This window comes from Lycorma delicatula, chromosome 6 (assembly GCF_047948215.1).
Source record: "Lycorma delicatula isolate Av1 chromosome 6, ASM4794821v1, whole genome shotgun sequence".
In the NCBI taxonomy this organism is placed as follows: Eukaryota; Metazoa; Arthropoda; class Insecta; order Hemiptera; family Fulgoridae; genus Lycorma; species Lycorma delicatula.
The window spans coordinates 25,804,143-25,817,356 of record NC_134460.1 but is presented as its reverse complement, the minus strand read 5'-3'; the positions used below and the strand labels follow the sequence as shown (position 1 = coordinate 25,817,356).

At 33.1% G+C, this 13,214-nt stretch overlaps 1 protein-coding gene across 1 annotated transcript in view; it reads left to right on the top strand.

Moving 5' to 3' along the window:
- Nucleotides 1-6,196, top strand: part of LOC142326595 (jouberin-like) — a 42,871-nt gene extending 36,675 nt beyond the window's left edge. Inside the window, exons 11-12 of the mRNA XM_075369182.1 lie at nucleotides 2,975-3,431; nucleotides 6,140-6,196. Of these exons, the coding sequence (XP_075225297.1) occupies nucleotides 2,975-3,431; nucleotides 6,140-6,196 (514 nt within the window). The remainder of the gene's footprint in view (nucleotides 1-2,974; nucleotides 3,432-6,139) is intronic.
- Nucleotides 6,197-13,214: the final 7,018 nt, after the last annotated feature.

The window sequence follows — 13,214 nt, the reverse complement described above, 5'->3', positions numbered from 1 at the left end:
TTGAACCAGTTGATTGATTTCTTTGATTTCATGGAAATCTTCTGATATATAGTGCAGCTTTCTTGATTCAAGGCTAAAGACAGTATACTCATTTCATTCATGAAATGAGTATACCTGATTGCTATTAAAAACTCATTTGTGTTGAAATATAAATGTTGAGGCCAAGCCTAATCAGTATCAACCTCTTGCACAGGAACACCATCCAAAATTACTATTGCAGTTGCTGTTCCAGTGATTTTCATCAATCTTCCTGCTGTTATACAACATTGCATTAATCCTTACCTAAATTAAGATGGTGTTAAAAATTACGTGATACTATTAAAATTGTTCATCAGGAGAACTCAGATATAACTAGAATAATATTTCTGAATGTATCACAGCAACTATTTCTCAAACATCTACTAGACCTTCTTGGGACATGAATTAAAATCAGTTATGTTTTTTTTTTATACTATAAATATGATTTTAAATGTGTCATCTGTCATTTCATGAGTTTCAGTTTGTCTTTTGGTGTCAAACATTAATCACCAGGATCAGGTTTTTTTTATTGGAATATAATTGCATGAAATGAGTTATTGTTGCACTAGGATGTTGCAATATTAACTTAGCTAAGTAACTTTTGATACGCTGATAGCCTGACTCAATATTAAATAAAAGACTTAAACAAATATAGTGAATCTGCTATTCAGTATTAAATAATATAACACCCTGCTGTATTACAGCATTCTTGAACAATATTACTAAATTATGCAGAAATAGTATGTAGTATTTGCATTATAATCTGGGACTGCATTGAAAACATATACTTGCTGTAAAATCCTTTTTCAAAATTGTATGTTTGTGATGGCTCAATGTGAATTTTGAATATAGTTAGGTACTATTCTAATTAGGTAATGTATACAATTATATATATTCATCATAATTGCCTATTATATACTTAATGCCCTAACATGTCTGTTCAAAATGTTGAAACTACTGCATTAAATAAGAAAGCTGGCAGCAAAGGAGACCAGTGAACATGTTCCTAAATTTGTTTTAAAACAAAATTATTTATTAAACATGTTTGGTAACTTACATTTTATTTTAATAAATGTTTTAAATGTCTTACTTCTGTTGTTTGGCAGTGTACCAGTCACTTGTAAAAGGTTGATAGTGCATTTTAAATAACATTCAATGATTCTCTAGTGGTATTTTGTGCTGATTATCGAAATTTATTTTGTAAATCATTGATATTTTGGGACTTATTATGATAAACAATCATTTTTAAACGGCTCCATAAAAAACCACTTAAGGTTATTCACAGGTGTGAATAATATGATATTGATAAGTGATTTTCATCTTTGTAAAGGATATCTGTAGGCCTACTGTATGAAGCTTACCGGGTTGGTCTAGTGGTGAACGCGTCTTCCCAAATCAGCTGATTTGGAAGTTGAGAGTTCCAGCGTTCAAGTCCTAGTAAAGCCAGCTATTTTTACACGGATTTGAATACTAGATCATGGATACCGGTGTTCTTTGGTGGTTGAGTTTCAATTAACCACACATCTCAGGTATTGGTTGAACTGAGAATGTACAAGAGACTACACTTCATTCACATTCATAAACATCATCCTCATTTATCCTCTGAAGTATTATCTAAATGGTAGTTACTGGACGCTAAACAGGAAAAAGAAAAAAGGCCTGCTGTATGGAGTATTCACATTAACTTTTCTAGCTTGCTACTGTGTCTTTTTTTATTCAACTAAAAGAACCAGTTAGTCAACAAAGGGTAGGCTTTTATTTTGATGTTTCAGTTTTTGGATCTGATTTTAACACCCTTATCTGCCCACAAGGTTTTCATTATTTTGCCCAAAACCAAGTTGAATAAGATTGGTGATAGTCCATCACTTTGTCTCAACAAGGAAAGGTTTGATTATTTCTTCCTTAAATTTAATTTTAGAGATTGTGTTTGTTAGTGAGAGTTAAATGAAGTTAGAATTTTCTGATCAACTCATATTCTCTGAAAGTTTGAAAGAGTTCTTTCTGTTCACAAAATCATATTCATTCTGAAAGTTGATGAAAGTATGAAGATAAATATAATACCTTTCATATAATATGAAATAATTTTATTAAAGTTTTTTAAATTTATTTTTGTAGCATCATTAAAGATGTACATATGTAAAAGTTTACTATAATTTTCATATTTCTTTATTCCTATCCCAGACACGGATTTACGAATTGCCGCATATAGGCTGAACGATCGGCTGGCGCTGCCGCCGAGACGCCGCCGTGCGGCCCATTACCGAGAACTGAGTAGATAGATATGAAATTCGCTGAATTGATACTCCGTTTCTAGTGGCAGCGGAAAAAATTTTCGCCGTCGAAAATTTGCCGCCGAAGGCTATAGCCTTGCCAGCCTATTTAGAAATCCGTCACTGTCCTATCTTGTATACTGTTAGCAAAAATTTCTGTTATTTTCATTTAGATCATGATTACCAAAACAGTATTGCGTGTTACATATAAAAAATATTTTAAAATAATATATACAGTTCTTAACAATTTATCACAAAGACTAAATATTAATCTTTGAGCAAAGATGCGAGTACAAACTGTTATTTTAATTGTTATTTTTATTAATTATCTAATAAATTTTATGTTGTATTTTAATATTTTAATGATTCATTATTCTCTTTATTCTAGCATGTCATTAATTCTATTTCATTCGTTCGGTTGTAAGTAAGGATTTAAGTACTTTAAGTAGTACTTCATGTCATATATTGTTATATGTTTGTTGAAAGCAGTAAATATTCATTGAAAAAAAAAAATTCAGCTTTATAAGACAATCTCTTCCCCTTATAATGATGAGGTGTGGTACCATGACCCTGTTAGATAAAGTGTAATATTCTACATGTAGCTAGAATGTGAAATTTAAAAATATTAACTGATAAACTTGTATAATTAACAAAATTTATGTTTTCATTTGTTTTGTTTTATTCAGTTACTCATCTGGTGTTAATGTTGGGTTAAAAATGTTTAAGCCGGTTGAAAGAACATCAAATTTATATTTAAAAGAGAATGATAAATTTTTGAAGGCTAGTAAAAAAACAAACAGTGATTTATGGGAAAAATTAGAGTCACTTTCTACTCAACGATTTAATGAACTTCTTTCAGTACCACCGCATAACATTTATACATCTACACCTCAGGAAAAAATGAATGGAAATAATTTAAATACAAGTTCTATTGTAACATCTGATGATACAAAACATTCGATAAATTATAAGCATGATAAAAAACAGAAAAGAAAAAAACTATTATTAGATAGAAAAGATAATAGTTGGTCAAAATTATCAAAAGCGAGTGGATTTCTTGTACAAAAATCAATAACCACTGGTAGTGGTTACAATAGTAAAGGCGAAACAAATAGCGCTTTTGAAGATGATTTTCAGTCTTCTGTTAGGAATGGATCAGAACATAACAGACAGCAAAAACTGACTTCAAACGATATTTATTATAATAATAATAACAATAATAGTAAAAATAGTAACAATAATATTACATACAATATTATTTACAACAATAAATTATCTGAGATTATTAATCGAATGGATCAAGTTTTATTAACTGCTGCTAATAAGTTAGACGTAAACTCTTCATATATTACACAATAATAATTTATTTTAGATATCAAACCAATGCTAAATAAAAAGCTTGTTACAGATACTTATAATATGCACATTTATAACTGATTTGTTAAAATCAGTCATAGAATGAGTTGCCAAAAACTACAGCCTTTATTATTTGATTAATGTATAAACAGTTTATTCTATCAGGCAAGGTTCTTTGTTTATAAATAACAAAGAATTTTTTTATTTTAGCAAAATTAAAAATATTGCCCAGACATTAAATTAAATGACACTGATTTTTTTTTAAAGAATTATTTAGAAAGCTAGTTTTCCTTAAACTTTTCATTCAAATAATTTTATCACCTTATCTTAGCAAAGACATAGCATTTGTTCTTAACCTATTGTAATATCATTTTTATAAATTAGACATAAATTTTTTGTCTGTAAGACCTATCTTCTTGGACATGTCTTTTGAGCAATTTTCTATAATAAGCTTTTTGATTGTAGTAAATATAGTTTTTTTAATATCTGTAAATAAAGTAACAGTAAATTGTTGCAGTAAGTTTCATAAAATTGGAACTATGGATATATCAGGATGATGAAATTCTATCCAAAGAAATGCTGTTAAGTATTCCTTTAAAGTTATATTTATCACATAAATATCTAAAATTTATTTTGTCTACAGTTTTTTATTAGTAAAAGTACTCCTCATATTACTCATTTTATTCAATTTATTTGTTCCAAAAGAGAACATATTTTTAACATGAGTCAAGTGTGAATGTATGCGAGTAAATTCTATGAATCTGAATATTAGTAAAAAACTTAGAATAAATGAGCCTGTATTTTCACTGTTAACGACACAGCATTGTTTTTATCTTTTCCATTTTAATTTTATCCTTTACAGTGTAGTAATTTTTTAATTAATTTCCCTCCAAAAATAACTTTGGTTTATTGAGAGGTTCAGTTTAGAGGAATACAGATTGTAAGCATTGAACTAACTGCTTTTTAATGATATTATGTGTTCCAAATTGGTTGTGCATATTCATAAAAAGCATCTTTTGTGCTATCTTTTGTGTATATATTATACTTGTGCATGCTCATATATTTATTTATTATTATAGTGTTAATTACCTTACTGAGTCATAGAATATTATATTACTTTTTCTGTAAAAGCTGAATTATAATTTTTTCATTACTGTAAGAAGTCTTTGCTAATATTATTTTTTAATCTATATTGTAATGTCTTTAAAATACATTTTTTAAGTATCATTGAATAAAATTTTATTATTCTTTCTGTAATTTATTTATTATGTTTTGATTTCCTTTTCCAATTACCCTATGATTTATCTTCTGTACTATGATATATCCTCCATATACCACCCATTCAGAAAAAAATCATGAGTTTAAAGTTTTAAATTAAAAAGCCAATAGATAGATTTAATGAAATGCTGTTTGAATAGATAAAGACTGGAAAAATGGAGGTTTATAATAAGAAAGAAATTTAAGAACAAAGACAGAATAGGATGTAAAATAAATTTTTTCTGATTTATACATAACAAATCACATCAAGAGTGGGTAGTTATGTTATTACCCCACTCATAATGAAATAGCAACCGAATATTAGCTAGATGGATCAAGGGAAACGTGGTAAAAAAAAACCCTTAATCAGAGCAGCATGACAAAAAGAAAAGTATCTAATAAAATACAGATGTAGTTAAAAGTCAATACTAATTACTTAAATATTTAAAGACACAAAAACTGTTTTGTGAAGGCTAAACAGTTTATAAGAAGGTTATAATACTTTCAGAACAATAACTTAGTAACCGTGTGATGACTTTTGATCAGCCATTTGAGAAATTCTTTTGTTTATAATCTCATCACATTTTATGATTTGGATTTGTCTTGAAGTTTGCAAATTAGTGGAACAGTATGCAGTGATATGCTTTTTGGTTAAAATTGACTGTCCTACGACCAAACAATACAGCTAAAGTTGTATGAACAGCAGAAATCTTTACAAGCGGGTAGAAAAATATAAAGCAAATTGCACTTCAGTAACTGACTAGCACTGTTCTGTACATCCAATTGAAGTTTCAATTCCATCACTTGAAACTCATATACACTCTCATCCAAGAAGATCAATGGATTACAATTGAGGTTATAGATGAAAAATTACAACCGAATGTTGGTACAGATCATATCATTATCACCAACAAGCTCAAGTACTGTAAAACAAGTGTAAGATGGGTTCCAAGAGAGTAGGCAGATCACCATAAGGAGAAGACAGTGAAATCTTGTCTCCTTATGTGAAGAGAGCTGAAGCAATGGTATCGGCAGGAAGGTGAGCTATTTTGTACAGTATTCTATCCTGTGATGAGACATAGATTCACTATTATGAACCTGACTAACAAAGACAGAGCATAGAGTGGAAGCACATGAATTCATCTGTCAAGAAAAAATTCTGAACCCAACCATTAGCATGGAAAATCAAGATGACAATCTTTTAGGATGCAAAATGTACTTTTTTGTCAATTTTCTAGATCAGTGAACAAGAAGAAAGAGTGCATATAGCTGTGACATGCTTATCAACAAAGTGAAACCAGCAGTGTTGAAAAAACACCCAAGATATCAGTGCAACGGCCTCATTCTACTTCACAGTAATGCCTGGCCTCAAACAGCTCAGGTAACTCAAGAAACCATGGATAAATTGCATTGGGAAGTACTATCTCACCCCAATACAGTCCTGGATTTCCACTTACTTGGTTCTCTCAATGGGGCGCTACATAGTAAGAAATTTAATTCCAATGACAATGTTAAAGAAAATAATGTCCTAAAAAATTTGCTCCAACATCAAGATAGATTTCTTTGCAGCATGTGCAAGTAATGTGAGAGATGGGAAAATATATTAATATTGCTGAGATTATGTTGAAAAGTGAAAATAAGTCACAATGGTTAAATAAACCATTTTAGCTCAAGAGGAATTTGTTTCTTTAATTATTGAATGACCCTCATATTAAAGTAAATGTGAGAAGATACTAAATATCTAAAATAACTACAAAATAATTTACAATTCAAAAGGTGTTAATGAAAACTATTTGAGAGCATATTTATTATGTGCACATGTAAGGGATGCAGAAAATTCAAAGTTTTTAAAATCTTTTAATTAATATTGTTTAAAAATTCATTGAAAATATAATCTTGTTTCTGTAAAAGAAGATCTTTTAATTATTAAATAATAATAATCTTTATATTTTAAATAAACTGGGGGGAATGAATACCTTTTAAATTATTTGGTAATCTATTAAAATTATGAAACCATAACTCTTTTCACATAAGTATTATGTTGAGCTACACAAATATTTAACCATGATATCAAGTTTATCACTTTTTTTAAATACTTCAAAGCAAAATATAACATGGTTTAATTTTGTTGCAAATGAAATCAATTCAATTTGATCATCCCAAGAAAATTTTTCACCTAAATTAAAACCCAGAAATTTCACTGAATGGGTAATCAAAATACAATTATTATCATTAAGGGGAATTCTATCCATGCGATTAGCAGCATTACATCTACCTTAAAAGCATATTAAATGGTTTTAAATATATTTAAAGTTGGATGGTTGCAAACCATCCAGTGAATTATTGTTCGTATTACAAATATAGAATTTTCACTTTTTTTACAATTAAATTCAATAATAGATACACTTTTGCCATCTTTGAAGATTGTAACAATGAGTTCAAGGTTTTGAGGAAGATCATTAATAAACAATAAATAAAATCAGTGGGTTGTGAGAATATTTCTTGAAACACTACACATTCTACTCCAAGAAGTGAAGGCCGATATTTTGCAATGTATTCTTAGCAAAAGAAAATAAATTTCAACTTCCTGTTTATGGTTGATAAAGCTTCACTTTAATCAATTGTTAGCAGCTCCTCTGGTACCATAACTACAAAGTTTTTCATAAATTAAAAAAGGAGGAATTAAATTTAATTGCTTTATTTATTACGGTCGAAAAAAAATTTAAAATAAATGTTTTTATTATCTATGCAATTTAAAAATTTTCCAAAAACTGTAAGACGACTGAGTCAGTAGGCAATTTTTGTTAAAACCAAATGAAAAGTTTATCAAAGTTTAAGTTTATGAAAAGTTGATGGGTTATACATTTACAAAAAATGTAAAACAAATATTTTTCATAATTTTTAGAAAATCTGGACAATAAAGAAATGTGCCTTAAATTTTGTAAATTAAGTGCTAAACCTTGTTTAAAGAAAGGAATTAAAACAGAAGTTTAAAGTAACTGGAAAGTACTATATTGTTTGTTGAAAGATTTGTTAATTAAAATTGTAAGAGGAACAATAATAGCATCTTTTTAAAGTACTGACATTCAAAACCATTTGAAGTGAACGCTTTGTTTGAAATGGATCAATATTCCTTTTAATTTGAAATAGTGAAAAAGAATTTATTATATTCCTCTGCTACAAGAACAGGGGATGAAATAAGAGAAGTTGAGTCCATTAAAGTTGGCTATTCAGCCCCCTCGCCAACCCCCATCATGTCACTGTGACACAGAAGATTTTTGCTGGAAATTTTAAGTCCTAGCACTTCAGGAACGGCATTCTCTAAGGCGATGATTAGCAGGCAAATGAGGGCTGAAACAAAACAGCTGACCAAGGCCCAGAAAAGGAGCAGACTGCCCTTATCAGAAGAGGAAGAGCCACCGGTGGCTCTGAGATTATACAGTCTGTCAATAGGCTCATAATACAAATTAGACGAACAAGTACTAAAGAGGTTCTAGAGGTATTGAGAGTTATGGAGACACCATAACTCTCAATACCTCCAGATTCAGGTGATTGAGCAGCTCAAGGAGTTAAGTGAATTGTTATCCCTCTTAGTCAAGGTGACACAGGGAACCCAGAAGCAGGAAGATCGGGACATAGGCGATATCTTAGACAGTAATCCGTCGGATAATGACTTAGTGCAGATACTGAAACGAAAATGGCTGGCGGACATACTCAAAAGTACTGTCCTAGTAGGCAGTATCTACGAATTTGAAGGAGATATTATTGATTTTTTCGATCTCGCTACTTGTGGTGGAGGTATAGCCGGCAAACGTAGAATTGGTCATGTGGTTGACCGGCTGTTGAAGAGTGGGAAGGTTAACGCTGGTAATGTGATTGAGGAAGAATCGGTGCTCATAGGAGGCGATACCACTTTTGACAGTGTGTATTCAGTGTTCTTTGAACAAATGAGGAAGGAATGAGTTTGTCGTTGATACAGGCTTCGAGAAAAATTATCTCTGAAGCGGATAACCCGGTCTTTAGTTTACCGGCGGAGAAAACTAGAGCTATTGTTAGACGCATCTTGTCATTCTTGGGCAGATCTGGAAATGCATTGATTAAAGTGTTAGCTCAAAAAGTATCAAGAGATAGATTCGGAGCGAGATGCCTCAGTAGAGGCAGAGAGTCATCGCCAGTGCCAGACAACCGAACTGTCTTGGTCAGGGCCGAAGGGAAGTCCTATGCTGCTGACCTCTTGAGGACCTTTAAGTTCAACGTAGCTAAAGAGGAGACTGCGGACATCCTTTCGCTCAGGAAAGGTTTAAATTAAGACTTAAACATATGGGTGAAAGGGGTCCGCCAGGCGGAACAGTTTAAGGTTACTTTCAAGGATAAAATTAGTTATTTTAATGAGGATCTTCGTACGAGAGATTCGAAGCGAACGATAGTACACATGAAGGACTTAGATGCAGACGCCACCACTGAGGACTTCAGAAAGGCAGTGATCCAGGTTATAGGGACAAGTAAGGACTTCAAGGTGACCGCGTTGCCGGTGTACGGGCTAACATTAGTTCGGGCTGACGTCACATTAGTGATGAGTCTTGGTTCGGCTAAGAAGTTGGTCGAAAAGCGGGTCCAGGTCGGGCGGGTGCAGTGCCAGGCCTAGATCTGAGAGCCTGAGGGCCGCTGTTATAGGAGTTAGTGGATGGGACATATCCCCCAGAACTGCAAAGGATCTGACATGACATTCTCGTGCTACCACTCTCCCAGCACAACGGTCCAGGAGTTTCAAGAGCTGTATTACAGGAAGAAGTTGCACGCCACCTAAGGAAGACCGTCATTCTTGCGGACGACTTCAATTAAAAGTCGACAGAGTTTACTGGTTCAAGGGGAGACGTGAGAGGTCTCCACTTGGCCAAGGTGATACACTCATTGGGGCTTACTTGTATCAATAACCAGAATTCAACTTTCAAAAGGGGCGAGATCGGTACTTGTATCGATTTCACCTTCATCACAGACTCCTCGGCGGATGGTGTTGTGGGATGGGAGGTTCTTGACTGTTAGATCCTTTCAGATCACAGGTTCATTATGTTCGAGATGACTAAAGTGGAAGTTTCCCCGCCGGCACGCACCATCGTACCTAAAGCTGGGATCCAATGCTTCTTTTGAAGAATTGGGAGTGCCATGTGTGGCATTCAAACTCCTGCACAGCTGATAGACATCGTCTTAGAAGAATGCGATCAAGCAGGTCTCTTCAAGGAAATTGAAGGGGCGATTCGTCACACATATTACTGGGAACCGTAGAAGCTGGTACTCTGAGATAACGCCTGGGCTACGAAGAGAGCCAGTCGCGGGCTAACAGGAGTGGTGATGAGGATAAAATTATTCAAGCTCGTGAAATTTATGTTCGAGCAAAAAACCTTCCGAACTGCGACCTTGAGAGCCAAACGTAAATCCTGGCAGCAGTTGTGTGAAGATGTAGACAGAGATCCTTGGCGGCGAGGATATGGAATTGCATCTGGAAGATTGGGTCGGAGACTTCCCTTTCTGATTCCTAGCCAGGTGAATGAAGCAGTGAGTCAGCTGTTCCACATGTGGAGGAGATAACAAGGCGAGAGCTGGTGGCTGAGGAGATAGCCCCTTTTATCCACGAAGAGTTGTTTGCAGCGATCGGAAGGCTTAAAAAAAAGAAGAGCCTGGGTCCGGACAATATTCAAGTTGCAGCAACCAAAACTGGTAATACTACAAACACTCACTGAGGTCTTAGTTGTCTTCAACTGAATGTTGAAGAATGAGTATATACCAAGCAACTGGAAAGAGGCCCACCTGGTCTGGCTGAGCAAGGCAGACACTTTGGACTCGAAGGCCCTTAGACCAATGTTTTTGGTCAATACCTCCACTAAGATCTTTGAGCGGCTGCTCGCGTCTAGGTTGCTCGCAGAGGTTGAAGAAGCAGGAGGATTTAGCGACTGGCAATACGAATTCCAACCCGGACGATGCACAGTAGATACTGTGAGAGTCTTGAATGGAAGAGTGGATATTGCAGCCCAGGGAACATGGAGGACCAACAGATTCCGTTTGTTGTCCTCTTAGATATTTCGAATGCTTTCAATTCCCTGAAATGGGAGTTCTTATTTAAATCACTGGATGACTGGGACATTAGTCCATATTTGAAACACATGATACAGGTGTACTTAAGTGACAGATGGTTAATGTAACAACAAGGTGAGAATAGCCAACGTTTCGATAACCTGTGTAGTTCCTCAGGGATCTATATTAGGTCCCCTATTATGGAACATCGCATTTGATGGGCTTCTGAGAATGGCCCTCCCAGATGGTGTCAAAACAACATGCTGTGTTTGTTCTTTATTTTTTCAGACTTCTGAAAAGTCAGACCTGACTTTTTAGCAATATAACGCTGTTGCCTCTCAGACGCATTCAAGTTTATTGGTTTCACGCCTGCGATTACCAAGATCGCCTCCTGTGAAATTGTATAGTAACCATCCGTTAGAGTAAGCAATATAAGATGTTGAGTCCATAACAAAATATACTGATAGCTTACAAATTTTGGCCTATCTGCCCAAACAGGCGCTGCATATAGCATAATTGCTTCGCAGATGCCCACATATAAGATACTCATAGTCTTAAAATTAAGACCCCAAACAGGATTGACCACACATCAAATTCTGAAGAAGGCATTACAGGCCATTCCCACAACGTATTGAAGGTGCTTCTTAAACTGCAATTTCTCATCAAAAAACATCTTGAGGTATTTTTGAACCTGAACATATATAATATGTTGGTTTGACATCGATACGTGGACTCGCCACCTCACACCCAAACGGCCTTTAAGGAGCATCATTGTGGTCTTCTCCGAACTAATGTCATCTTCTGTGATGACCTCATAGCTCAAGTATCCTGCATGCTTGAGTGGCTCAGAATTTAACCTTCTCTGCAAACCTCCCTCGACCAGCAGGAGCCCATATAAGCGTAAGCCATGATGCAAAATCTACTGGTCAGAATTGACCAGTGGGAAATTCATTCCCACAGGTCAGAAATTCATTCGTAACAAAACCACACTGAAAGTTAACATTAAAATCACCACACAATGATGTTGAATTTATTTGAATTTTAAGAAGTACTTCCAGTAGTTTACGCAGAAAGAACCAGAAGGAGATTTATGAATTACTATTGATATCAACTTTAGATTAGGACAATGAATTGCTCAACATTCAGAACTAATTTCTTCTGTGAATATACAGTAATTTTTAACTCTGTTATAAAGATTTTTAACAAAAAATGACTCCCCTGTTTTTATATGCAGCTTTATAAAAAGCTACAGCAAGATTGAAATTATTTAGCTTAGAAATGACTTCTCTATTAGTCAGAGAATAGTTTAAAAAATATGCAAAATCTGTTGATTAACTGGAAAGTAATATTTCAACTTCTTAGCATTAGTGTAATAATTAAAATTTTTTTTTTGGAAAGATGGAATCAGAGTTGTTTTTAAAGTTTGTATCAACTTAAGTAAAAGCTGCAGGAGAGTATTCTACCACAAAATGAAACTATTTGAAGAAATCCTTGAAAGATGTAAGAGGATGGAAATAAATAATAGATTAAATCTAGTGCTGTGCAAAAGTTTTTAATTCTAAAATCTTTATTATTAATAATAATTTTTTTAATTCTGAGAATTTGTTTTGGTTACTGTAAGAGCTTTCACATTGTAAAATAACAGATGACAGTAGCATTATGAGTTGCTCATTAAAGGTTTTTAAAAGAACAAAAAGAACCAAAATACTCAAACAAGGTCTTTGATTGGTTAATTTTTTTAACTAATGATTTTCTTATTAATGAAGTTATCATATTTTCACATATTATTTCCCTATTTTTTAATTACCTCTTCTAAAAATAAAAGTATCATAATATGCTACTAAAACATTATGCTAACAGAATGCTTTTAGCAAAATGTAAAAATGAGAATGAGTTAGAAGAAATTCTCAGTGGCTAAATTTATTATTAAAACAAAATTAATAGAGCATGATGGAAAATTAAAGTAAAATTAAAATAAAGTTAAAGTGGGTGGTGAGTTAAATATTAGTAATATATATAGTAGTATATGTTATAGTAGTATTGTTATATATATATATTGGTAATGATTAAAATTTGTCTATGTATGAAGAGTGGTCAAAATAATGAAAATACCAAAAGCAAACTAGCACGAGCAGCAGGAATAAATTTAATTTATAAAGTAGACTGCTAATATTAAATATATGTATTCATATACACCTTGGTTAGATATTACTATTTTTCATACTGTTACCTATGTTATGATGG